This window comes from Caretta caretta, chromosome 2, assembly GCF_965140235.1.
Source record: "Caretta caretta isolate rCarCar2 chromosome 2, rCarCar1.hap1, whole genome shotgun sequence".
Taxonomy (NCBI): Eukaryota; Metazoa; Chordata; order Testudines; family Cheloniidae; genus Caretta; species Caretta caretta.
The window spans coordinates 11,898,993-11,926,922 of NC_134207.1; the positions used below are offsets into that span (position 1 = coordinate 11,898,993).

Genomic DNA, 27,930 nt, shown 5'->3' on the forward strand with positions numbered 1-27,930 from the left:
TCAAGTCATTTTGTGAGAGGTATATTATGTTTGTCCGCTCACATAACGATTGATTGATTGGCTGTACAGTGTTCCAGGCATGCCCACATAGACTTTGCCTATTGAATGGCTGGGTGTATCAGCTGAACACTGTTGGCAGGGTGGTCATTCATATGGCTCCAGAAATGTGCACGGTGCTTTTACAGAGATGATGTTCCATAAAATGTTCATGGTCAACAGCACCAGAATAGGTTCAGTGGCGTTCATCTGCAAAGGGGTTAACACTTGTGATGGGTGATTCTCACAAATGCTTGTTCATATAAGCATAGGAAATATGGAATCCTGTGACCTGTGTAAACACTCTACCCTCTATCATGCAATCCTGGGAGCTATCTTATTTCCCCTCAAACACCGGTCTTCCCGCCCTTCAAAAGGATCCTACCACAAGTCATCTTCATCTGTCCGGGCAACCTCCCAGTAGAGTTTGCTTCTCTGGGACAGCTGAGTGGCATATCTCTCTTCCCCCGCCTCCCCCCTTAGCAGTCCTCCAAAGCTCCCATCACCAATGCAGGAGCACAGAGCATGTTGCCCAGCTGACCCCTGAAGATGACTGGCTGCTCCCAGAGCTAATTTGTAATCTACAATGATCAGAGCAGGGAATAGAGAGGACTTCTGGAACCCCTGCATGACCACCAGAGTGAACTCAGGGAGGGTTTCAGATGCTTTTCATTTTGTTTCAACCACGTCACTCTTCCTTAGGTGACGCACACTAATAAGAGTTGTCAAGGCTGATTCCTCACTCTGGCACTTAGAGTACAGAAGGTGGGGGCCCGCAAGGACTCTAAAAATAAATACTGGCCACTCCAGGCTCGTATTAAACTCCCAAGGTTACAGCTTTTCTCTGACCTTGGATTGGTAGATGCTGCCACCAACCAAGTGCAGAACCCCTTTGAGAGCTCAGGAAGGCGCACTTGGGAATTCCTTCCTGTGAGGTACCCTCAAGCCCTTTCATGCCCCCTCCCTGAAAGAGCTGAGATGGGGGGGGGGAGAGGAAATCAGTTGTTGCCACCAGCTAATTAAACAACATGTGCACAAACTTCTTAAGACACAAAAATCCAATTCTGTTCTTAAAAAAGGTAAATTTTATAAATTAAAAAAAAGAAAAGACATCTGGGAACTCAGGCTATTGCTAGATTTTTAAAAGAGCAATTACAAGGATTAAGCATAAAGAATACCTTTCTTGAGGTTCAACTTAAAGGTTACGAGCAAAACAAAAGCACCTGAGGTTAGCACAGAGGAATCCACAAGCCATAAAGAAATAAAAGGGATAAACCTAATAGTGTCTTCCTAGACATTTCCTGATCTACTTACATATCTGGGGTTTTAAATGAGTAGTTTCTAGGTATGATACTGTTGATTTTTTCATACCTGGCCCAAGCTTCTTACAGCATAGCTCTGCCCTGTCTGCCTCTCCCCAGGAGAACAACAACTGACCAACAAAAGGGGAGTCGTTTTTCAATTTTAAAAAGTTCTAGCCTTCCCATTGGCTCTTTTGGTCAGGTGCCCACTCACTTCCTTTTATCTATTTAACCCTTTACAGGTAGAGCAAGTAGAGAACAGCTACTAAGAGGGATTTTATAACTACTGGCTGGCTGGGTATCCATGAAAGGGAGCTATACCCCCCTCCTGCTTCATATATCACAAGAGTTATGGGAAGGTTTTCTAGCAGGTGCTGGGTTGGCTCTGCTATACTAGGGCTAGACTATAGTGTCAGTTGGTCTGAAGACAGCTGATACAGCAGCATCTGTGGATCAGCAGGATATGGGAAAACCCTGGCCCCTTAGCTCTGACTCTGCAGCAGGGGGAGAGGTGGCATCGAAGCGGCCATGCCAGCTCTACGGCCCCTACATCCCTCTATTCTGAGGTGTTTTTCCCCATGGCGGGTTATTCTGGTGCTATGGGCCCATTTTGGTGGCAGTGGGTGGCACAAAGCAGTTGCACCTCCCTGGAGGATCTGGGGCCATGACGTTCTCGTTACATTAAAATAAATGACATTTGTATAGCAGCTTTCGTCCTGAAGGATCACTTAGCCCTTTATGAACTCAGACATACATAGGATTTCATTAATTCATCACTGATAGGGACAGTTCCTACCGAGTGGCACATTCTGATTATACCTTGTGTCGTCTGTCCTTCCCCACCTACTGGCGTTTTTGTGGTTATGTAGCCTATTGGCTTGCAAATGCTCTGGCAAAGCAGGAAAAAGTCCTCAGGCAAAGCAGGAAAAAGTGATAAGCTCTCCTTGAAGGTGGCTGCGAAATATACTACCAGTCTCGCTTCCTAGTGCAAGAAAATGGCAATTAAAACCTGTTGGCCTTTTGGATTACACAGACTTCAGATTATGAATATTTCAACTGAAGACAAGAGGCTGGTTGTGGGGGTAGGGAAATGTTTCCTTTGCAAAGGAACTGTGCTTTGTTGTCAAGGAAGCCATGCTACTATTCAAGGAATTGTCCCTTAGTCAACATACACTGGCAAACAGAATAAGAATAAAAATAATCTTGTTATAAACTTGTCTCCCCGAGATATTGTGAGGAGGAAAATAGTAGCTTGTAGCTAAGCATAAATAAATTAACACTATCATTTGAGAGGGAACATGGAAGCTTCACTGTTCAAGGTCAAGGTTGGCACTGGCATGGTCAACACAGATCTCTTGATCCGACAATATGTTTCAATGCGCTGCATTAGAAGTGGGAATGGAAAAGGGACTGCTAACATTTTTAAAAGAGAAGAGCAGCCTCATATTAATGCAGACAGTGTAGGCAAAAGGATTGTGTGGAGACAGAGCAAGCAAAGAAGGAAAGGAGAGGGTTTGAATTCAAAGTAACAGAGGTGTCCAGATCTACTATAGATCTCCCAAAATTGATGAGGGGGAAATCACAGGGAAGAAAGACTGAAAACTTGTGCTCCCTCTGTGGGACAAAGCGATAGATGCCTCCAGCACAGAGGCAGTACACTGAATAGACATGACTAGAGAGGTTGAGGTATGTGTGATGATCCTCTTTCAGCTTCTCTTAGCAGAATCTTCCATTGCCCCTGCAGGTTGCAAGAATGTCCACTATGACCTTGTCTTCATCTTGGATACCTCTTCCAGTGTGGGTAAAGAAGATTTTGAGAAGGTCCGCCAGTGGGTGTCTAATCTGGTGGAGACCTTTGAGATCGGACTGGACAAGACCCGTGTAGGAGTGGTACGTTACAGTGATAGGCCAGCCACAGAGTTTGACTTGGGAAGGTACCAAACTCGTGAGGCAATCAAAGAAGCTGCAAGGAACATTAAGTATTATGGGGGTAACACAAATACTGGCGATGCCCTCCGGTATATCAACACCTATAGCTTTTCCAAAGAGGCAGGTGGGAGGCCTAGTGACCCAACCAGTCAGAAAGTGGCTATCCTTTTGACTGATGGAAGGAGCCAGGATTATGTCATGGATGCAGCCACTGCGGCACGTAAGGCTGGAATAAGGATCTTTGCTGTGGGAGTTGGTGAGGCCTTAAAGGAGGAATTGGATGAAATTGCTTCGGAGCCTAAATCTGCCCATGTGTTCCACGTCTCTGATTACAATGCCATTGATAAAATACGAGGGAAACTGAGACGACGGCTCTGTGAAAGTAAGTAGAGACATTGTTACTTTAATACACAGAGAATTGTAATAGAGTAATCGTGTGTCTGTGAAAGTCCTATACATATGTTCCCTCATTCTTGTTTGTTTGCTTCCAGCCCTAACTCTTAGTATACTATATAAATGTGAGGATCAGCGCAGTGGTGTAGATCTTGAGGTTTGGGGCAGCAGCTGCTCCAGAATAACGTGTCACTTGTCTCTGGTCGCACTGGATTTGCGTTTTGAACTTTCATTAATCCTTGCTATAGTAGACTATGAATTTATCATTGTGAGTGAGTCACTGAGCGCATTGATAATACTTCAGGCTTGATCTGACACTATGGAAATAAACAGTGCACACTTGAAAATAATGCATGTGCTCAGCAGACCGTGGGTCAGTGGCTGATATTTTTACCAAACTCTTCCATTTACATTCTGGACTAGAGCCAGCTGACCAACCTGGGCGACAGCTTTGCCTGATGGTAGGAGGAGAGGTATTACTGTACAGATTCCCGGGTTGTTCCATGGGTCTTCATGCTTTCAAAATAGCGTTTACCTGCATATGATTTAGTGACGAGAGCAGGCAGATGTGGAGAATATGAAGATATATTGGCAACATATTGCCCTTGATAGGTGAGTGGCAGGGGGAGTGGAATGCTTTGCAGCGGGAGAATGTAGCTCCCATTGGAAAATCTGGGCTATGTTTGAAGTTGGATTCAAGAAGATTATTGCATGTGTAACCCACACACCTCGTGGGTGTGGTGTTCTGTCCCATCTACTGGCACCGAGACATCTTAGAGAGAGATTAATGTGTGTCCTCTACAGCCTTCGCTAAGAGCCCCTTAGCTTATGCAATAGAGGCTCATGCATTTAGCTCCAGAGATCCCAGGTTCGATCCCACCCGCCGACAACCTGGGTCTGTCGGGGTTGCCCATGGACAGAGGCTGACTGAGGTTGGGAAATGCTGTTGCTTGACCCTGTAAATGCTCTCAAATGAGATTTAGGACTGCAGCGGGTGGACCATGGAAATGCCCAGACCATGGGGGCTTCTTTCCTAAAGTAGCCAGCACTAGCTACAGCCAAGGGCGCAGAGGGTTGGTGAAGGCCTTCCCCTTTAAGAATCACTCCTAGGCCTCAGGAGAACTTTCTTGCCTTTCAAAAGTTCTTTGCCGTCCCGTCTGGGGGCACATGTGGTCCAGTTAACACCCATGTACCTGTACCTTTGAAATAGGCATGCTGGTTGCTCGGTTAACTGCTGCTTGCTATGATGTAAAGGGCAGTAGTGCAACCTCAGTTGCTCTCATCTCGCTTGCCCTCAGATGCTTGGCTGTGTCTGACTGGAAACAGCCTGCTGAGCCAGCAATTGAGGGGCAGCAAGCTGTATCCTGGTGTGCAGCATAGTTACGGATGCTCCTTCATTTCCTCCAAGCAGTATGTCGTGGATTTTGCAACAGGGCAAATTCTCTTCCGCTGGAAAACCTCAACATTGGAAGATTTTCCCCTTCCCTGGGAAGCTACTCACACTGCAATGAAATGGTCAGCTGTGATCCTTCTGAAGTCTTGGGACAGTCAGGATCCGACTGCTGTGAGCCCCGTTTCTCTTCCTTGGTGTTCAAGGAGTAAAGGGGTTGATTCTAATGTTGTTGTTTACACAGTGTAGATGTGGAAGCAACTCCATGGAACGTGTTAGTGACACCTAATCTATCCTGGTGTAAGTGAGGGCAGAATAAAGTTTTGAGCTCTGGCCAGATTTCTGGGATCTTTACAAGGAACACTTTAAAGGCAGCATTCCAACCTACTAGAAAGTGAGTGATTAAATCTCTTGCATTCTCCTTGCCCTTCTATTGGTTTAGTACCCTTATTTATTTTTAAATAGTCACATACAAATAACAGCAACATAAAACACTGACAAATCGCACAAAGTCTTAAAAAAAAAAATGAAGCCCTCAGCTATTACACCACTTCACTCCCAGCACTGCTTCAGCAAGCTCATGTTCTTCTCATTGCAACCAGGGAGCATCTCCTTCTATTCTGTGATTTCTGTCTCACAGCTCATGTAAGAAACCTCGCTAAACAATGTCTAAATTACAAGAAGAGACAGAAAGAAGATTATACTGATGCCAGATAAAATCAGTCCTAGACACTGGAGAGGAGCATTTGAGATCATCAGAAAATGGATGGGTCTCAGATGCAGGAGAAATTACGTCTTATGAAAAAGCAACGTGCAGCTTAGAGAACAGAAAGGGGAGAAATATGGTGAATGTGAGAGCCACTTCTAAACTGCATAAGACTGAAACAGAGAAATAGAAACCAACAACGCTGGAGGATCTTGTCATGCGCTGGAAGTCATTAGTGGCTTGTTTTTCAAAAGCAGTGCGCACCTGCCACTCTCCTTGATTTTATTGGAGCTGTGGGTGCTCAGCTCTTCTGAATATTAAGCCGTAGGGGCCTGATGCAAAACTCACTAAAATCAATGGGAGTCTTTTCACTGACTCCAATGGGCTTTAGATCAGGCCCTAAAGAAAGGCCACTTATCCGTTGGGTTATATTCTCTTTTTTGGTGTTTACTTGGTAAAGGACAGATGAGGAACAGTCTGCAGTATACGTGTGGCAGGATGATGATCTGAGCAGCTGGGCTAACACTCAGCAGGAATGCAAGTGAAGCACAGAAAAAACTCTCTGGGGTTTGAGGTTTATTTATAGGCTTTTCTGGTGCAAACAAAATAGATTAGCAGAGAATCTCCCCATGTTCCCTTCAGGCAGCTGAAGAGCCTTTAAATTCCAAAACAATATGTATAGGGCAGATCTTGTGTTTTCTAGCGCTTCATGTGATCTCCTGAGGTCCCTTCCAACCCTCAGATTCTATGATTCTATGTCCTGGCTTCTAAGCAAGCAGCTGGCTCCACGCAGAAAGGAACCCACCCCCTTTTTAACACTCTGGGCCTACTTCTTTTTTTGCCTTGCCCTCTGGCATAGAGACTTAGACAAAGTGCAAATCCCAATGGTATCGTCCTTCACCCACTATGCACAGGCACATAAGAACGGCCCTACTGGGTCGGACCAAGGGTCCATCGAGCCCCATATCCTGTCTGCCAACAGTGGCCAGTGCCAGGTGCCCCAGAGGGAATGAACAGAACAGGTAAGCATCAAGTGATCCATCCCCTGTTGCCCATTCCCAGCTTGTGGCAACAAGGTATAAACGGTTACATGAGGCGCTCAGGTGCAGATGAAAGCCTAGGGCTTCCTCCAGTTGCCCTTGGCTCAGGGATGTACTCCCACACAGGAGACAAGACTACAGCTCTGGAATGCAGAAATGCATCTAGACTGTAGGGAGCCCTTCCTGGTGCACTAAGGGTATGTCTACATGGGAGTAAAAGACAGTTGCAGCTGGCTCAGGTCAGCTGACTTGGGCTCAAGCTGCGGGGCTAAACATTGCTGTGTAAGAGGTCCCAGAGCCTGGGCTCCAGCCTGAGCCTAAATGTCTACACTACAGTTAAACAGCCCCGTAGTCCGAGTCAGCTGACCTGGGCCAGCCGCAGGTGTTTAATTGCAGTGTGGACATACCCTAAAGGACCTGTATGTCTCCTCATTGAGAAGTTGAATAAAGATTTAAGCTACAAAAATAAGCATTGCAAAATCTGACAAGGCTGGTTCAGTTTCTTTATAGCAGATATGGAGCAAGGCAGCTTCTCCTGGAAGAAGTGAAAAGGAAAAATTAGTCCCCCCCCACCCCCATTCCACACTGTCCATTCAAATAAAAGAACTGTGAAGTGGTACATGAGAACTGAAGAAGGGAAGGATCAAGATCCTCACTCACTCCTGACTGATCACTCTTCCTCAGTGCTTTGAGGGGAAATAAACCCTCTCGTGGTCCCTGCCAATATATAGTAGGGAAAATATCCTTCAGAATCTGGTGACCAGTTGAATCCTATTAAATATGCAAGAGGCTGACTATGTTTAAGTATCCAATTGCCTTTTTATCCTGAGATAACATTGATGTTGAAGTAGAGGTCATTTATTATCTTGAATCTCAGTAGCATCAATTCATACGGTACCTCTTGAGATAGCAAATTCCTCAGTTTCAGTATCATGTAAGAAGTGGGCTTAGTAATGTCTGGTGTATGCTTTGCCAATGCACCTCAGTCACTAACTGCTTGTACCACTACACTTTAGCGTTGGCCTCTTCTTCGTACAGACTGGCAGTTGAATGGTGCTTTTAGGATTCCAACCAGCATCTAGCAAGGATGATGCTGAGACCTTGAAGTCTGAATCATGGCTGGCTCTAGGCCTTGTCATCCTATGCTAACTGGGAAATGGCATTGAGGCCAGCCTTTCCTTTTGTGTTCTCATACCATGCCCAGCATCTGCGTACCTGAGCACCTATTCACGCAGGGCTTGAATTGAAGTCAACGGTAATCTCTTTAGAGCAGGCCTACAATGAACAGTGACACCATGCTTTACTGTCTCTGACCACATGTTCTGCCTGCATGCTGATACTGATGCTAGCCCTAAAAACAGCATTTAACTCTAGGCCTTTAAAGGCGACGTGTTAGTATATTAACCCAACAAGCCATCTCGTCCATCTTATTCTGCAGCAGAGGCTTTAAACTGGTGAGTCGTGACTCTTGCCACGGTGTTAACGAACAGTTGTCTCTGCAAGGTCTCTTGAAGCCTGTCCCCATCAGCTGAAATAGTACTGGTTTTGCAAATAGTTTCATAAACACAATTTAACCATGTAAATGGAACCACTCTCCAAATTGGGTTAGTACCTCTGCCCTATTTGTATGGTTCCTATAGGGAGAGAAAATCCCATTAAATGGATATGATATTCAAGACTGCCTGCCTGCTAGGACCGGAACATGGTTTGGAAACCAGCTTGCTTCAGAACCGTTTATTGTTGTGCTGTGTGGATGCAAACCTTGCTACCATTTCTGTGTTTTTTTCAGAAGAGGATGAAGTTCTCCCCTGTGCAGGGCCCGTGTTAGGTCTATGCCCTTCCTGAGGCCACCTCTACACTTTGGGTGCTACAGCAGCACAGCTACAGCCCGGCAGCCATGCCATTGCAATCTTGCAGTGTAGAAGCAGACTGGAGTGACGAAAGGAGGTTTCCCTTTGCTGTCGGCACACCGCTTCACCGAGCAACAATTGACAGGTTGATGGAAGCATTCTTCCATTGATGTAGCTGTGTCTGGGGGGTTAAGTCGGCATAGCTGCATCGCTCCGGGGTGTGGATATTTCACCCCCCTGAGCACCATAGTGATGTCAACCTCAGTTTTTAAGACCTAAGTCCCTTTTAAACTGTTTTTGAAGCCTTAGGTGGGACTTAGGTGGTGCATAAGCCTTAAACTGGCTCTCTGCACAGAGGAGAATTTCATCCAAGAGTCATTATGTTGCTTAAGTTTGACTTCCACCAATAACCATCTCATTTTTGACCAGGTACTAAAATTCAGTGATACAGAAATCTAGGTGTAATGCTGGCAGACCAGGTGCCAGCTCATGCCAGAGCCCCAGGCCAATTCACTTGTATATTAGTATAGATCAAAGTAATTGTTTAAATATATGAGTGTATTTGGTGTTTAAATTCATGAAAACTAGTGGGATGTTACTTGCGTTGTTTTCATCTATCTGTATCCCGTTATGATGTAGTAGGATACGTTTACATTGGCTATATCCCTGTAACTAAATAACCCATCAAACGAGCCATCAAACCAGAAAGAAGCCTTAGAATCATAGAATCATAGAATATCAGGGTTGGAAGGGACCTCAGGAGGTCATCTAGTCCAACCCCCTGCTCAAAAGCAGGACCAATCCCCAATTAAATCAAATTAAATCCTTGTGGAATGAAAATGAAGAACTTTAACAGAAAAGTGCTAATTTTGAAGCAGTGGTCATTGTGTGTGATGAGCGGAGGTCAAAGATTCAAAATGTATTTCATCACTTTCCATCATTAAAGAAAAAGCCCACATGGGTAGTGACTCTGTCAGCTTGTTTTCTGTGAGAAGAAGCTATAAGTATGGATTCAAAGAAAGATCTTGGATCTCTGGACTGTTTGGACTCTTACAGGGAAGGGTACCAGATGCAGAGTGGAGATCTCCGGAGACAATTGGGATACCCTGAAAAGACTTTTGGGAAACCTGCAGTTTTACATCACTGCCACAATTTGGAATTACAAATGTTGACTCACCTGTGCATATATTTTACCCGCTTTTAACCTTTCAATAACTCTAATTTCCTTTTTTTAGCTAATAAATCTTTGGTTAGTTTACTATAGAATTGGCTATCAGCCTTGTTTTTAGTGTAAGATCTAGAGTAGCACTTGATCTGGGGCAAGTGACTGGTCTGTTGGGACTGGAAGCAACATAAATGTGATGTACAAATAGCCATTTTATCACAAAGTCCAGTTTGTCTGGGTGGCAAGATAGACTGGAGAGTATAAGAGAACTGTCTGACTCCAGTGTGAGACTGCTATAGCGATTCAGGTCATCAGATTTGTCACTGGCTTGGTGAAATCTATAGAACATACCAGTACTTTGGGGCATCTGCCCTGTTTTCTGACAGTCTGCCATGAGGTAGGCACAGATAGACCATTTCCCACTTCACAACAACAAGATATTTCACCCTGTGGCAAGTTTGTAAGGATATTAAAGAGCTTTTCTGGAGATATATTCAGACCTTCTTTTGTTCTCGAATGTACTGTACAGACATCATAATTAAAGTACATCACATGCATTGGTCTGCTAAGAATATTCCTTCCTCAGTGTAGAGCACAGCTTGATTTATAAGATGGGTTATTTTTGTTACTAAATTGTAGGGTTAGTGTTTCAATCTCACCAGGGATTTTACGAGTTACACCCAAAGGCCAAATTCTCTTCTTTTCCAACTGGTGATCTATCTGGAATTTAGAGCAAAAGTATCGGAAAGATGTTGAACATCTAGACAGACTTTATTTTGATAGATCATTAATTGATTGCTTTGGAATGCAAAATGTGGAACTGTAACAATCTCCATTGTAAGGGTATCATTAGGGCATTAATACGAAAGATGAAGGAGAATAGGTATGAGTTCTGCAGAAAGTGCAGAGAACTTGCCACTGTGGGATTCATAGGACCCAAAGATAGATGCTGGTCAGGAATATTGAGAGGATCTTTCTCCGATGATAACCTGCTCTGATGCACCATTCTTTGTCACTTTATGTCCTATACTGTTGCACTGTGTTCTTGTACGATGTCAGACAGGTGCAGACTCTCCAGAGATGGCTGCATTTCAGAAGTGGATCCTGTCATACATATGGTGGAAACTTTTTTTCCCTTGATTTACACCCTGAGTAACAGGTTTCAGAGTTAAATTTATTTAACTTAGTCTGTATCCGTAAAAAAAAAGAAGAGTACTTGTGGCACCTTAGAGACTAACAAATTTATTAGAACATAAGCTTTCGTGAGCTACAGCTCACTTCATTGGATGCATACAGTGGAAAATATAGTGGGGAGATTTTATATACACAGAGAACATGAAACAATGGGTGTTACCATACACACTGTAAGGAGAGTGATCAGGTAAGGTGAGCTATTACTAGCAGGAGAGCGAGGGGGATGGACCTTTTGTAGTGATAATCAAGGTGGGCCATTTCCAGCAGTTGACAAGAACAGTAGAAGGGGAAATAAACAAGGGGAAATAGTTTTACTGTGTGTAATGACACATCCATTCAGTCAAGTTGTACGGGGAGACTTTGGCAAACCAGTAAAGTGCCTGAAACCACTATGGCTTATTGCTACAAACAGCCAAGTCAGCAGGCTGTAAATTAGCCAAGTCAGCAGGCTTAGCTTAACCAAGGCAGGAGGGGACGGGGGTTTTTGGGTGCCACAGAGAGGGCAGCTTGACCCTGGGTCCTTCCTGATAAGAATTGTGTTGAAGTTGCTGATACATGCATCTTAGAAGAGCAGGATGTGCCCCAGGAATGTCTATTGGGGCCTCAAGGCTGCAAACTCTGGAAAAACCCACACCTGGTTAATCGATAATCAGAAGGAACCTCTCACTTGACCATTGAAACTGCTTACTTACCAAGTTTGCTTTAAGGGACATGTCATTCTATTACTAATGTATAAATAAGGGGAAAAAGTTTGAGGTAGGGGGACTCTTCAGGACCGGACTCTCCCTCTGGATGCATCTTGTGTTCCCCACCGGCAGACGGGCTGCCACTGTGCCACTCGAGAGCCACACTCAGCTTTGGTAATTATCAAGGGTTGGGGGTGTTTTACTAACCTGTTGCAGACGTGTATATAATTGCTTGAGACTAAGTAAAGTTTAGCTTTAAGCGAAAGCACTCTTGTGTTGTCCTGTTTGTGCCAGCCATCTATCGGCCGGACGGCCGTGTCTCCCCTGATTTATTTCCTGACGCCACCTCGCATAGAGTAAAAGTTACCAAGAGCTTTGGGTTGAAAGAACCCCGGGTAACAAAGTGTGAGCTAGGCCATGACTTGATCCACACACTAAGAAATTCTTTGAGATTTTTAACGATGTACAGTAAGGCTATGTCTTCATGGCCAAAAAAGGCGGGGGGTTGCCATGAGATAGTGAATGCGTGTAAAATCTTAGTGCACAAAAGGTGCAGGCACTTGCTACCATGATGTAGCCAGACAAGATCAACACTATAAACCCCACCTGGATTTGACCTTACCTAGTGACATCACAGTAACGAGCTTTGTCTCCACTAGGATTTTACAGTGAGATAAAGGTCTCTTTTCTCACTGTGAAAACACACTTTCTGGCAATGACAATATAGCCTATGTGTAAGCGATTTCAATACTATAATGCAGGCAGCATGGTGCAGTGGACTAAGCCGTGAACTAGAATCCAGGACAGCCTAAATTCTAGTGTTGATTTGCTGTGTCGCCTTGGGGAAAAATCACTTTAATCTCTGTGAGTCGGCTCTGGGTGTTTAAACTGATGTGGGATCAGAATCAGGTTCTTAGGATTAAAAGAAAAAGGAGGACTTGTGGCACCTTAGAGACTAACCAATTTATTTGAGCATAAGCTTTCATGAGCTACAGCTCACTTCATCGGATGCTGTAGCTCACAAAAGCTTATGCTCAAATAAATTGGTTAGTCTCTAAGGTGCCACAAGTCCTCCTTTTCTTTTTGCGAATACAGACTAACACGGCTGCTACTCTGAAACCTGTTCTTAGGATTAAGAAAAGGAGTACTTGTGGCACTTTAGAGACTAACCAATTTATTTGAGCATGAGCTTTCGTGACCTATAGCTCACTTCATCAGATGTATACCGTGGAAACTGCAGCAGACTTTATATATACACAGAGAATATGAAACAATACCTCCTCCCACCCCACTGTCCTGCTGGTAATAGCTTATCTAAAGTGATCAACAGGTGGGCCATTTCCAACACAAATCCAGGTTTTCTCACCCTCCACCCCCCCACACAAATTCACTCTCCTCATAGTGCTAGCCCATCCAAAGTGACAACTCTTTACATAATCAAGTCGGGCTATTTCCTGCATAGATCCAGGTTTTCTCACATCCCCCCCACCCCCATACACACACAAACTCACTCTCCTGCTGGAGAGTGAATTTGTGTGGGGGGGTGGAGGGTGAGAAAACCTGGATTTGTGCTGGAAATGGCCCACCTGTTGATCACTTTAGATAAGCTATTACCAGCAGGACAGTGGGGTGGGAGGAGGTATTGTTTCATATTCTCTGTGTATATATAAAGTCTGCTGCAGTTTCCACGGTATGCATCTGATGAAGTGAGCTGTAGCTCACGAAAGCTCATGCTCAAATAAATTGGTTAGTCTCTAAGGTGCCACAAGTACTCCTTTTCTTTTTGCGAATACAGACTAACACGGCTGTTCCTCTGAAACCTGTTCTTAGGATTGACTCAGACCAGATCTTCCCTCTACTATAAAACACTTGTCAGTCTGTAAATAAAGCCATACTTAGTTTTCACAGGTACTCAATGCCGTAGTTTTATTTACAGTGACAGCTATGGATATCAGCCTGAGTGATTACACGGTACTTTTCCATAACAAAGGCTTACGCACTCTGCATGTATCTATGCTGCACTCATCTCCCAGCTTTTCAAGTTCATCATCTTTGCAGTCGGGGGCGAGGATACCCATTTAGAGGTCTATTGTCAGGTGTACAATATGTTTTGAGCATACGCTTCCACTATTTAACTATTCCTAAATCATGCTGCAGACAAGTCTTCACCTGTGGAAGGAGTGGGTTATACTCCCTTTATCTTCATCTTCCTTCTAAACATCGTGATAAATTGGCTCTTGAAAACGATGCCGGGTGTTACCACCTGCTGCAGTCTGTTGACTCAGTACAGCATAGAAACAATGCTCTAAAGATGAGCTAGCAGCTGAAGTATACTTAAGGGTAGCAGCGAAGGAGACAGAGAGCTGTTTTAATCAACATTGCTGAAAGACACTTTTGCTGGGAGTTGCCGTTTCTGCAGAGGTGTATAGAATAGAACCTGTATGTGAACAATAGGACAGGCTCAAATTCATTTTTTTCCCATTATCTTTCAATTTACCTTTTTTTGTCTGTAATGAAGCAATGCTCACAAAACAGATTTAGCTCTGCACTGGGATCAAACTCAGGAGGGTCTTCAGCTCAGACCACAGCTCTGTATCGCTGGCTCTAAAGGAGAAGCTCTGTTAACTTTAATTAGCTTTTTATAAGTGCAGCCTGAGATTCACACTAGGGCTGTGCTTCAAAGCCCAGGGAGGTAAAAAAGAAGGACTCCTATTGACTGCAGGGGCCTGGACTGTAACAGAAATGGGCTTTGATTCAGCAAAGCATTTAAGCACGCTCTTGGCTTTTAAGCCCGTACTAGAGATCATCTCTGTTCATGGACATGCCTAAGTCTCATTAACTTGGGGTAAAGTTTCCAAAGTGCCTCAGGGAATGTCTGCATTGCAACTGGGCCTGCAGGCGCAGCCCTATGGGAGGTAACTTTGATAAAAATAGAAGCATAGCAGCAGTGGGCCAGGCGAGTCATCCCAGGATGTACCAAGAGACCTGGGTGGGACTGTACTTGGGTAACTATCTGTGTTAGTCTCTAAGGTGCCACAAGTACTCCTTTTCTTTTTGCTACGCTGATGTTTGCCGTGAGCTTGCTCAGGTGTGCCTGCCATGCAGCAGCCATGCCTTCCAACTACTGTTTGTAGACACTGGCGATGTCGGGGCTCTTGAAAATCTTGCCTTCTTTGTTTAAGTGCTGTGTTGAATAAGGTCCGTGAAGCACAAAGGAGAGGACTTGGACCAGGCCTCAAGCTCTTTAGGATGATCCAGATTGGCCTTGAGTTGACGAGTCTTGAAACTCCGTCCGAGCTCCCACGTTAACCTCAGTTGCCTTCGCGCAACACCCCTAAAATAAATGAAATGAAAATAGCCCGGCGGGTGCCACCACAAATAGGTTTTAAACCAACTTGAAGTTGCCAATCACCCTATTTAAAACTCACTATTTTGTTCTTTTCAGTGTTTTAATGTTACATATCCTAGTGGTAAAACTTCCATTATATGTGTACGTATTTATGTTCTTAGACTCATTCAGCAAAATCAATAAAATATCCAATTCTCCCTCAACTCCTAGGCCTGATCCCTGTGGGATAATGAAATACCAATGTTACACAGTAAATTTTAAGAACAGAACTGTACTTGAGGGAGAATTGGATATTCGGAATCAGATCTGTCTTAGATTATAAATAGTCTTGGAATGATTAGATTTTTATCAGTAAAAGTTGATAAACGTCGATTCCACCCATATACACACACAACCTGATGAAAAAATATTTCTATCAATAATTGACATTTGCAAGTAGAAGAAGAAAAATGCTGCTTGAGAACTTAGTAAATATCCTTAAATTAAATGGTGTATATGTTACATGTGATATTAATTTGTGTTTTAATGATTATAATGCTTTAACTTTTTGAATCTCAACCTCTGTCTGACCACCATAATTTCCCACAACTGTAAAAATTTAAAATCAATAAAAAAAATCACATAATGCTTAAAAACAAACATTGATGTCTTCCAGCAATTGGCAGAAATCTGCCAATCCTATTATAGACTCTATTCTTAGGCCCTGATTCAGAAAGCACATGTTTAATTGGACTTAGGCATACAGTTAAAGTTAAGCACATGGTGCTTTCTTGATTTGGTGTCTTAGATTGTAAGACCAAAGTTTTCAAAAATGGGGGTCTAAATTTAGTCTAAGTTCATATTCAGATATGTAAGTAAGTGGCCCAGTTTTCAAACTTGCGAAGCACCCGGCGCCTCCAGAACAGGTATAGGAGACTTGCTGGTATGCTCACCATGTTTGAATTAAAAAAAAAAAAAATCAGGCCATTTATTTGGGAGTCTAAAATATGGACTTGGGAACCAATTTTAGGCCTCCATTCTTGAAATTCTTGGCCTCGTGCTCCTTAAGGCAAGAACTGTCTTCCAATATGTTTGGATAGCATCCACCCCCTTGAGGGCCCTGTCAGGGGGTTGAAGTCTGAATCTGGCAGTACGATGCAGTGGTGAGAGTTAGTGGCCATGTCACCTAGTGGGTGGGGGAAGGTGAACGCAGGCCCACCCTGCTCCACTGGGTTCCAACTCAGGGCCCTGTGAATAGCAGCTCAAATATGTGGCCTGGGGTGGGTGCCCTTACAACTGTTACATGGGCTACTTCCGACCCCAGCTTTGGTTCCTCTGTCACTAGTTAGTTCCTGGTTTCCCCCTGGAGTTCTCTAAGTGCACTCTAGAGGGTCTTCCTCTGTCAGTCGGGGCCTCCGTGGAGTGAGTGGTCTGAGGCGGCTTGACAGTAGGGCCTGGAAGACCCAGGGGGGAGGCTCCTCCAGCCGGCCTGGGACACCAACCCAGCAAAATAGTAGCTGTGACACACCCGAGGAAGTAGGCCATGATTGGCGACCAGAAGTTGAGGACCATGTCTTGGCCCATAAGCCCCCACATTTTTGGGTCTGGGTTGGTTTGTGCTCCACTGCTGGAGGAGCTCCCCAAACCATTTCCAGTCCCTTCCTAATATTACTGGGTAAGCCAAGGTGGCTGCTAGGCCTCTTCTGCAAGACCGCGTGGCGTCCTACCGTCGGCTACACTTTTGTTGCAGCAGGGTAGGGTTGCACATCCCCGTGGATGCACTGGAGGTGGGATACTATATCCAACGTGCCCATGGGATGGTTTGACTACACCCAGAGTCTACCAGGCCTGTCACGCCAGCTCCGTTTGCCTGTACCAGCAACAGCAACTTGGCCGCACCCCGCCTGCAAGCTCTGGTGTCTGCTGTCCATGTCTGTTTGTAGCTGCAATCCACAAAGGGGCACTCCTGCCTAAAATGCCCTTCCTGTCCAAGCGAAAGGCAGCTCCTCTTTGGGGTCACGGTCCAGTGCTGTGGGGCTTTCTGGTGGGTCCTACCCCCCTCCTCAGCAATCTGGTCCCTTCTCCACTCCACCTCCATGTCTGGGTCCCATCTCTAGGTGAGCGGGACTGGAAGAGGGGGAGCCAGTTTAGTCTCCCTCTGAGTATGACCCTTGCTAGAGGTCGGCACCATGGTTCCAGGGGCCCCCCATCCTATGCGTCAGTGAAGCTGGACTGTCGGTGACCACTTAATTCTCCATCAAGGAGAATGGGCCCATTTTTATGAGTGTGATGGGCAACCTGGTGGGGACAACATCCCCTGAGGGTCTGGAGGGGAATTAGATGCCCCCTTGGGTGGAAGAGTGTCTCCACCTGCTACACCAGGTGTTCTTATTGCACCTGATGCTGTCACTAGTTCCCGGAGTAGCTGTTGCTACAAATGGCCTTGCTGTTTCTCTGGGCTGTGTGCTGTTGCTGGCTCTCCGCTATCAATTTCAGTAATGCTTCTGTGTCCACGCCTTCTCTGAATAGTATAGGGCCAAGAACCAATCCTTGTGGGACACCTTTAGAAACACACTCTGAGTGATGATTCCCTATTTACAATTATATTTTGAGAGCTATTAGCTAGCCTGTTTTTAATTCATTTAATTGCGTGCCATGTTAAATGTTATGTTCTAGTTTCTTAAATAAAATGCCACATGGTACCACATCAAATGCCTTGCAGAAGTCTGACAGTATTACTATTATCCTTAAAACTTCTCATCTGATCAAAAACAGATATCCAGTTAGTTTGACAAAATCTATTTTTCCATAAACCCACATTGACTGGCATTAATTACATTACCCTCCTTTAATTCTTTGGCAACTGAGTCTTGTATCAGCTGTTCCATAATTTTATTTTTATAGGCTGACAGGCCTATAATTACCTCAGTTGTCCTGGGTACCACTAAGGCATTTATCAACCTGCACCTGGGATTGGACAGTCAAGCTGAATTCTTTCTTTCTCGCGCAATCATCACTATTAATACATTTTCCACAGGCCAAACGATGCCCTCAATTACACATGTGCAATCCTGAGGTTTCAAAATAATGCCTGGGGAACCCCATTCATTGTCTTCCAAATATGCCCTCAACTACACCCGTACAACACATTTTATTCAAGGGAGATTGCACAGGGAGTGATGGCAGAATTCGGCATCACAACTGGAACTCAGTTAATCATTCTGCAGATGCTGAGTGAGAAGATCAGAATGCATCTCACGTGGCTGGAGTGACTTCAGTACTAACAGGAGTAAAAATTTATCAGATTATTTAAATTAGATCTGGAAATTATCAAAAGTCAATTAAAAGGGAGTAACGCCAGACTCTCTCTTCAGAGTAGAATGGCTCTTTTGATGCAGGTTTTTTCAAAAGCCTCTGGTGTCAGCCTGGCTCTACTCCCATTAAACCGAATGGGTGTTTTACTATCGACTTTGGTATGAGCAGTGTCAGGCCAGCGCAGACCATTTTGGAAAACACCCTCACTGCCCATGCAGAGCCATACAGATGGCTTAGGTCACAAGAGGAAATGAGTCTGGCAGTCTCGCTCTCATTGGTAGTGGAGCAATGTCCGTGGAACACGGCTACTGTGTAATTTGGCACAATTCTGCACAGCTGGCCGCCTGCTCATAGGAAGGCATGGAATGGCAGTGCAAAAGGTGTTGCAGGTCAGGAATGAGGGTCTTTGTTGGGACACCTGCATAGCATCTCCCAATAGGAGTATGTATTCGCTGCAGTAGTGATTGGCAGCTGGGTCTGACTGAGGACCTGGTATAGCCTCGCCTGGGTGTGAGAGGCCCCACTGCAAAATGCTACCTGAATTACTGTGTCCTCACCGGAGTTGAGCTTCCTCAGGTGTGATGCTAGGACTTCTGAGGGCACATCTTGTGTTTCTCTGCGCTGCGGTAAGCTGAAGTGTTCTATGATTCTTTCCCAGGGAATTAGGGGGAGCTTTCTTGTCTGAAAGTGAACCTGAGCTCTAACCCACACCCGGGCCAGCTAGCCCAGTTGACAGCACCACTTAATTAGGGTGAGTTGTTTATGTGTGTGTGGAAGAGGTGTTGGAGGTAGGAGCCTGGGCCAACTACGGTGAAGACATACCTAACCTGCCTGGTTCTACCCAGTGCTGTTATCTGCCTACTTTTGCAAGTAACAGATTTGCACGTAACAGATTTGCACAGCAATGTAACAACCATCTCACAGTAAAGACAGAGTGACGCATGTCCACCCCAGGGCCAGACTCTAGTTAGCCAGAACTATGCAAATAATTTATAGTAGTAATTAGAATGGAGGCATCTCTGTTTTCTCGTGCGGTCGTAACAAGCTGTTGGCTTTTGTTTGCAATTAATTAAATAGTTGTCAATTGAAATGGTGGCAAAAATCGCTCTGCCTGTTATGCATCTAATCAGAAGCCTTTCCCCTCTGAATAGTGCTTCACAGTCTAACTCGCTTCCAGCTACCTGTAAACAGCATGATACTATCAGCCAGCCAGCCTCCTAAAAACTGGCTCTTGTGGAGATGCTTGTAAAACAAGATGTACTGAGGTTAGTGGGTGAGCTGAGATTTTTCAGAGACTCTTCAAGCTGCTCTGTCAGATCACATGATCCATCTAGCCCAGCAGATGTGGGTGTCTGATGCGTCACAAAAAAGGCAAAGCCTCCTGCAAAATGCATTGGGCCAATTGTACATTCGTATCATCACAGGATGCGTAGGGAAGTCTTGGTGACATCAGTTGCTGATTCCCCTGAGCTATGTAAAGGATCCTGGACTGAAACAGCAAGTCAGGATTCATGAGCTTTAGCAGAGCTGCATGAGGACCAATTTAAAATTGCTCTGCCTTTGCAGAACTGCATATCTTCTAACAATGTGTCCTTTGGCCATGCTCATTTTCCTGATAGCAAGTGTAACTGCAGATGCTTTGCTTATTTATACACGTCAAACTCTCCTTTGGCTCTTGGTATGCTCGTGACCTCATTAATACCCTGTGGTAGTAAGTTCCACAGGTTAATATATTTTAAAGGTATTTCTATCCATTTCACATTTTGTTTGCTTAATACATTGGCAGTCACCACAATCTTAATTATGTAAATGGGCATATAGGAGTCGTCTTAATCCAAGGATTGCTCAAAATCATGAATCTTTATCAACTATAATTAGTAGCTTGTCCCACCCTGGGGTTTCCCTTTATATTGGAATTTTAATGCTTTATGTAGCTTATTATTTAGTTAAAAATACTGTTGGGGTACATACCAGTAACATCTGAACACAATCTATAACCCCTAAATAAGTGGAAGGCTTACTGTACCCTTTCACCTCATTCAGTTCTGCAACCTAGTCTTTTAGCTTATTATGTCTCAAGTAATTTGGTTTTGGATATATTTCTTTTGCCAGTTCAGGTGGCCTGTGATAATGGAGATTGTTAGGTTTTTTTCCTTCCATTTTCTGCCCCCCTTGGTGCCATTTTTCGTGGGCATATGACTTCATTATAAAAACTTGCACCAAGCTGAAGCTTCCAAAACCAGCTCTTAGTCTCCCAGGAACAAAACACTTTTCCTTAATAGAATTCTATGGCAGTTGCTGTGGCAACTTGGAAGTTATTAATGCTCTCAATTCAGACTATTACTGAAGGAATAGCAGGGATTTGGATGGTTTATTGGAGCATGGATGAATGACTTAGGATCTGATTCTGTCATCGGTACTCATACTAATAAGTTCCTTACTACTAATTTAGTTTGTGGAGTAAGATACTTCTCGGTGTGAGTAAGAGTATACCGTGAAGCCTCTAAAAACAGGTATGTTAAATCAAAATGGCAAAGGCAAATATTACACCCTGATTCTTCATTGCTTTGCATAGTTTATTTATACCTATGTAAATGGGTGTGACGCTCAAAGATGAAGTGACTTTCTTAGCATCACACAACAGGCCAGTAGCACACCTGGGACAAGAACCCAGGCCCTGTCCCTGGATCACACTGTTGTGGCAGCTGTGTAATAGCAGCAGAAGTGCAAGCTTCCCTTGGTAGCCTGCCAGTGGACCTCAAGTCTGATTTGAGGGGGCGATTTCTGCTGCCAGTGGGCTATTCAGTTTCCATGCATGGTCTTCTCCCTTGACAACACCAGTAGGGCGGCTGGTGGAGGTGACCATTTTTTTGTGCTGCACTCACCAGATGAGTCCACCTAGGGGGCCATTAAAGCACAGGCCTGCTTTTGGCTCTGGTACAACTCCCTGCCCCCTGGGGAACTCTGGGAGGCTTTGCACCCAATGCCTCCTGGAGCTCCCAGATGCACAGGGAGAATGCATCATGCTGCACCACCCCTTAGGAGGGTACAGCTTGCTCTCCTCCTCTGTGGTGGAGGCCAAAGCCGAGAGATGGTGGAGTTACGGCCTCTGCTTCCTCCCAGCTCCCGTGTTGTAGCTCACACTCCAGACTTCATGAGCAGGGAGTCATCCGGGAGTTACGGGGAATTCAGGAACTAGGACAGGGCCTGGCACCTAGGTATATGTGAGAATGCAAGAGCAGCAAAGGCGCCTTGTCCCTTCCCCCATACACATCTTCATTGTTGGGCTCGGTCTAGCCCTTAACGGGCACTCCGAGCTTTGTGCTGCACAAACTACACTGGCGTTGCCGTTCACTTCCCTACCACCCCAGATCAGCCAGGTTAAGGGCCCACTGCTTCCAGTGTCGTACGGCATGTACCAGGTTAAGCTAATTCAGGCAGGAGCAGTGCAGGTTGTAATTGGGCACAGAGGGCCCTTTCATCTTCTGTGTCCTTGTTCTTCCCAAATAGCGTCTCCACCTCCCGCCGCCCCACAAACCATACTAGAAGTGTGTTTTCCCCACCACTTCACTCCCAGGAGAGGTTATCCCTGGGAGACCGAAGGGTTTATGCCAGTAAACTCTTGGTGAGGTTTTTGCCTGGCTTATTATGAACTTGCAAATAACATGCTGTTGTAGTAGGGACAATTATGCCAAGTAGATCGCAGGCAGGCAGAATACTGACTGGTTACAGCTTCAATTTGCTTAATCCTGGGGAACCAGCCTCTGTTACTGCATGATATGAAATGGGGCAGGACAGTGATATCAAGCAAGTAGAGGAGCTAAGCAAGAAGTGGATAAAAACCCATGGTCTGATCATCCAAGTGTGGTTAGGTGGCATATCTTAACTATGTATTTATGTCATATTCCAGGCCTCCAGTTTACTCCAAAGTCTCCTGATGCGAGTTTAGTCTGTTTGGCAGAAAAAGGCCCATTCAGTGAAAACTCGGTCCCTTTCTTCCTCCCATACTAAACCCAGCTCCCTTTATAGCCGCAGCTAGGGGGATCTTTTTTTAAACTGCTTGTGAATCCCGCTCTGTCTCTATAGTAAAGCTACTGAAACCTAGGGAATGAAGCCACAGTGGTCACCAACCCTGCTATTCATGTTGGGTGGGTCTGTGGTCCTCTAGGGGAGTGAAGCATCCTGATTTCAGAATAGCAAGGGAGGTGGTTTTTAGTAGACCACTAGATGTTCAGTTTTTCATTTTCAGGGCAAAAGTGTGCTTGTGTCTGTACGTATAAATAACGTGTGTGTATAAATTAATTTAAGCTCTTTTATTCTAAAGGCTGTATAAAATTTTCCTGGTCCTGGCAGGGAACATAGAAAAGTAGCTGAGTTATGAAAAGATATTCCTGTGCCAGGGTGTAAATCCACTGCCTGTTTTTGGGCTAAACCCTGGGGAGGTTATTCTGATGGCAGAATGACACTCGTAGTGAGATTCCCAACATCAAGATTATGCTGGGAGGGACACTCAAGTTTATACCTGCCTGTAATGGGTCGTGCTCACCACTATGGCTCCTCCTGCTGGTTGCTCCAGGAATTAGCTCTGTCCATCAGCAGGGCGCCTCCTCTTGTGGTGTCTCACTCTCAGTCACTGCTTCTCCACTGTCTCCGCGGACCCGTGTCACTTCCGGATTGCGGCATCCTCTTCAGGGCACGGCCCTCCAGCTGTGCCCCAACTCTCTTGTCTCCCCCTTCTGGGGGAACCAGCAGTCCTCCACCCAGCCTTTCACCATAGTGGCAAACTGTAGCCCCTCACTCAGGGGCAAACTGTAGTCCATTGGCTGGCCACTTCCCTCAGCGGCCAGTGGGGCAAAGCGGGTGGGGGCAGGGGGGAGAGCAGGCCTACCCACTACTCTGGGCCCCGACCCAGGGACCCTATAACTGGCAGCCGCTCATTGACTCTCCTTCCCGTCTGCCGCTAGCTGCTTTCCCTGGGTCACTTCTCCATAGCCCCAGCGCCTACTCGGCCCCTATATCAAGGCCATAGTCTGGAAGCCAGCCAGGCTGGAGCTCTGCTTGCTACCCTGACCCTGACCAGTACTTCTCTCTACACGTAGCCAGTTCTTCTCCCTCAATCTCCAGGGAGAGACTGGGCTCCCCTCTGCCCTGCAGCCCTTCTTATAGGACCCAGCCTGGCCCTGATTGGCTGCTTCTAAGCCTTCCTCTGATTAGCTGGGTTCTGCACAGCTGCTCCAAGGGATGCTGTTAACCTTTTGCCAGCCAGTAAGGGGCAGCTGCCCAATCACACTGTCACACACTGAGGCAGAGGACTCCTCAGCTGCAGCAAACCGAGATCAGACTATACTTCAGCCCCAAGTGGGTGCCAAGATTTGTGCTTCCAAATTCTTGTACACCCCAAATTTTTGGGTGGCCCAGGAGCGTTGCTTGCACCTATTGGGCAGATGTTAACTTGCCAACATAAATTTGGAGGCTGGACAAAAGTGACAAAAAATGTTGCCTCTTACGGCCATGTCTATACGTACAGCGCTGCTGCGGTGCAGCTGTACCGCACAAGTGTTTGGGTACGAGACTCTCCTAGGAAAACTCCAGGTGCTACAAGGGATGTGTTAAGACTGTCCTGAGTGTGAAGCCATGTAAATGGTTTCCCCTAGGTGTTGCCTGGCTCCTCTCCTTTGGGTCACATGTGAGGGGTTTGTCAACGGCATTCTTGATCAGTAATTAAACCAGGGATGAATATGGCCTAACATGTAAAATTGCTATCACGCTTCTGATCAGGGATGAGTTTGGCCTTCCATTAGAGAGACTCCTCATCCCAGAAGAACAGCACTCCCAGTCCCCCTTTGCACCCACTGCCCTGCTTCATCTCCCACCCCACTCGGTAGGTTTACATGTGGAGTCAGACTAAAGATTGTGAATTTTATTAATTTTCAGAGAAACATAATTGCCATAACAAACATTGGTTATGGAAATATACTGTTTTTTAAAATGAGATTTCTCTTGTTATGCTGAATTACATTCCATAGGAGCTTTTTACTCACAAAATGAAGATTCTCATCCAGCTATTTCAAATTATTCTGGCCTTGAAACAATTTGCCCAGATAAGACTCCACAGGAATATTAGGGGAATAGAGCCACCATCAGCCCATGCAGTTGTTAAATCCAAGTTTTATGGTCAGGTGACCTTTTCTTCAGGTGACTATTTAATTTGGAGATACCGTTAACTTTGAGCTGGCCTATTAAATATATGCTATGTGAAATGCCAGCCTTGTTAATGACCAGAGGCCCTAAACCACCTGAAATATAAACAAACAAGGCAAATGCGTTAAGTAATATAACCCATTAGCACCCATAAAGCCATTTGACAAATATGCAGGTGTCAAAATAGCAATCTAGTCTGCTATGTTAAGGTTTCATACACTTCATGGAATTCTGTAATAGACAGAAACCACTCTTCTGCCAAACCAACCCTAAGCACATACACAGTGTCATATGTTCATCTTATTGTCCCCTCGAGCACAGCTAAAGCTGGAAGTGGATGGCTGGAAAAAATCACATAGGAAATAAGTAAGGCTACAATTTAGTCAGGGGTATTTTTAATAAAAGTCACGGACCGGTTATGGGCATGAATTTTGGTTTATTGCCCATGATCTGTCCATGACTTTAGTCAAGGGTATTTTTAGTACAGGTCATGGATAGGTTACGCGCAATAAAAATTCGTGCCCATGACCTGTCCATGACTTATAGTATAAATACCCTGACTAAACCTTGGGGTGCCTGCTGCTGCGAGGGGCATCAGCTGCAGAGGGTGCCCTGGGGTCGCTGCTGTGAGGAGAGGGCACTGCTGGGGCAGGGGACTGGGGCCAGCGGCACCAGCTGCTGGAGGCCACCGGAGCTGGGGGCCCCGGGAACCGCTACCAGGAGCCGCCGGAGCAGCAGCTGCTATAGCTGCCCTGGAGACTGCTGCTTGGGCGGTCCCCGGGGCCAGCTGCATGGGCTGGTGCAGTGGCTGGTGCAAGTGTCCCCGGGCTGTTCCAGTAGGGCTGGCGTGGCTGACTGCAAAGCCACTCCAGCAGTAGCTGGTGTGGCTGTCCCCCGAGCCAGCTGCTTGGGCGGTCTTGCGGTCAGCCACACCGGCTGCTGAAGAAGTCACGGAGGTTGCGTAAAATCACAATCCGTGACTTCCACGACCTCCATGACAAACACGGAGCCCTAGAAATAAGTCTTCAAGTGTAACGTTTAGCACATTTAACCATAGAAATAGATTACCAAGGGATGTGGTGGATTCCACGTTACTTGGAGTCTTTACATTGTGGGTGGATGTCTTTCTAAGAGAGATGCTGTCACTCTGCCACAAACTACTGGGCTTGACAGTGTTCACTTAGGCAGAAGGGAAGAATCACGGTCTCTTCTGCAGGAATCGCTGAGTACAGTTCTGTGGCTGGTGTCACCCAGGAGCTCAGACTACGTGGGCATAGTGGTTCCTTCTGGCCTTAAAAATCCATGACTCTGTGAAGCTCGAAAGGAGGCTGGATAGCCATGTCTTGGATGGCTTAGATGCAACAAATCCAGCATCTTGGCAGAGGGTTAGACTAGATGACCCTTGCGGTCCCTTCTAACCCTATCATTCTGTGATCCTATGAATGAAGCGCCTGCTTTGTCTGAGCTTCATCGGCACTCACTGGTTCTTCCTTCTCTTCAGAGGAGGCTGTAGGGAGGTTATTCTGACATCAGAGTGACCCTGGCCATGAGACTCCTAGCACCAAGGCTTTTGTTGGAGGGATGCTCAAGCCTATGCAAGTAACTCTGTCTTTCTGATAAGTGAGGAGGAGGGCACTGGGCCACAGCAAATTGATCCCCAGAGCGGGTGGAGGATGGAGAGAAGGAAAAAATGGCAAACATGCTGCTGATTAGAAGGAAAACCATGCTCTAATGGAGAGGATTAAAGACAAATTGAAGATTTTGTTTGTACATAAGGCAGCTGAGTGACTTTCTTGTGCTGTGGTCTGGAAAGCTGCCAAAGTCCCCAGTCAGGTAGGGGCAGGGAAAACACAGATGCAAAGTTAACACTTCACATAAAAAGAGAGTGCCCTACCGGCTCCCTCAGGAATTTGATCCAGATGATCCGTCGATTTGAGTTCACTGTCTCAGATCTGTTAAAAGAAAAGGAGTACTTGTGGCACTTTAGAGACTAACCAATTTATTTGAGCATAAGCTTTTGTGAGCTACAGCTCACTTCATCGGATGCATAAAGTGGAAAATACAGTGAGGAGATTTATATACACACAGACCATGAAAAATGGGTGTTTATCATACACATTGTAAGGAGAGTGATCACTTAAGATGAGCTCTTACCAGCAGGAGAGTGGGGTGGGAGGAGAGAAAACCTTTTGAAGTGATAATCAAGGTGGGCCATTTCCAGCACATTTCCAGGAGTTAACAAGAACCCCTCTCCCCCCACCCCACTCTCCTGCTGGTAGTAGCTCATCTTAAGTGATCACTCACCTTACAATGTGTATGATAAACACCCATTTTTTCATGGTCTGTGTGTATATAAATCTCCTCACTGTATTTTCCACTTTATGCATCCGATGAAGTGAGCTGTAGCTCACGAAAGCTTATGCTCAAATAAATTGGTTAGTCTATAAGGTGCCACAAGTCCTCCTTTTCTTTTTGCGAATACAGACTAACACGGCTGCTACTCTGAGATCCGTTAAAGGATCTCCGAGCAAGGTACGGTATAGCATGCATGCATATTACAGTCTAGAACTCAGATCCCATAGTGCTGGGCACTCTAGTTAGATAAGGAGCCCAGTGCCTCTCTGAGGAAGGGTCAGGGCCATCTCTCTCCATGTGACCCACCCTGCCATGAAGGGGGAGTGAGAGAGCCATGCAGGAAAAACTAGTGTTAGAACTGATTGTTATAAGGGAGGTCTGTGTTCTCAGAACAGCAGAACAGCAGCACAGACATTGTAAGTTCGATCTCCTTTTATGAGGTGATAATAGTAGTTAGGGTGACCAGCTAAACTGCAAGGAAATAAGAGACAACTGTCTGAATAGTATGGGCCAAAGCTTATTTTTAAAGGACCCATCCTGCATTATCTTAATCCTAGTACCAAACCACAGACATTCTATCTGATCAAATGCCTCTTAGCAGCCCCTTGTAGGCCAGGGTCATTAGGCACCAAAAAGGGATGTGTCCCTTAAAATACAAGGAGGGTGGTAGGGGATAGGATAGTGTTGCCCTCTCTGGTGTTGCAAAAACCTCAGCTGTACTTTGGAGATCCCAGAGCTGTTGCTTTGAATTGGGGTGACAGTTTGGGTGAATTCTGGCTCCCCCTCGGTGGGTGCACAAGTTGAGAAGAGAGCACAGAAAGCCCTCTTCTTCCAGGACCTGTGCAGTGGGCTGACACAACCCCAGTGTAAATGCTCCCCGAGTGCAGACTTTATTGGGGTTCATGGGAGCTTTAGCAGTGCCGGGCACTCTGATGGGGAAGGGGCTGCCTGGGTGGGTCAGCAGCACACACTGCATCTTGTTTCTGTGTGTAGCTCCTGTATGTGCTCCGCCAACTCATCCAGGAGGCTTTCTGCTTGCAT

At 45.6% G+C, this 27,930-nt stretch overlaps 1 protein-coding gene across 1 annotated transcript in view; it reads left to right on the forward strand.

Annotated features, from left to right (window-relative positions):
* The window catches only part of COL22A1 (collagen type XXII alpha 1 chain), a 327,228-nt gene that overhangs the window by 32,452 nt on the left and 266,846 nt on the right, over positions 1–27,930 (forward strand). The window contains exon 3 of the mRNA XM_048837254.2: positions 3,082–3,648. Within this exon, the coding sequence (XP_048693211.2) occupies positions 3,082–3,648 (567 nt within the window). The remainder of the gene's footprint in view (positions 1–3,081; positions 3,649–27,930) is intronic.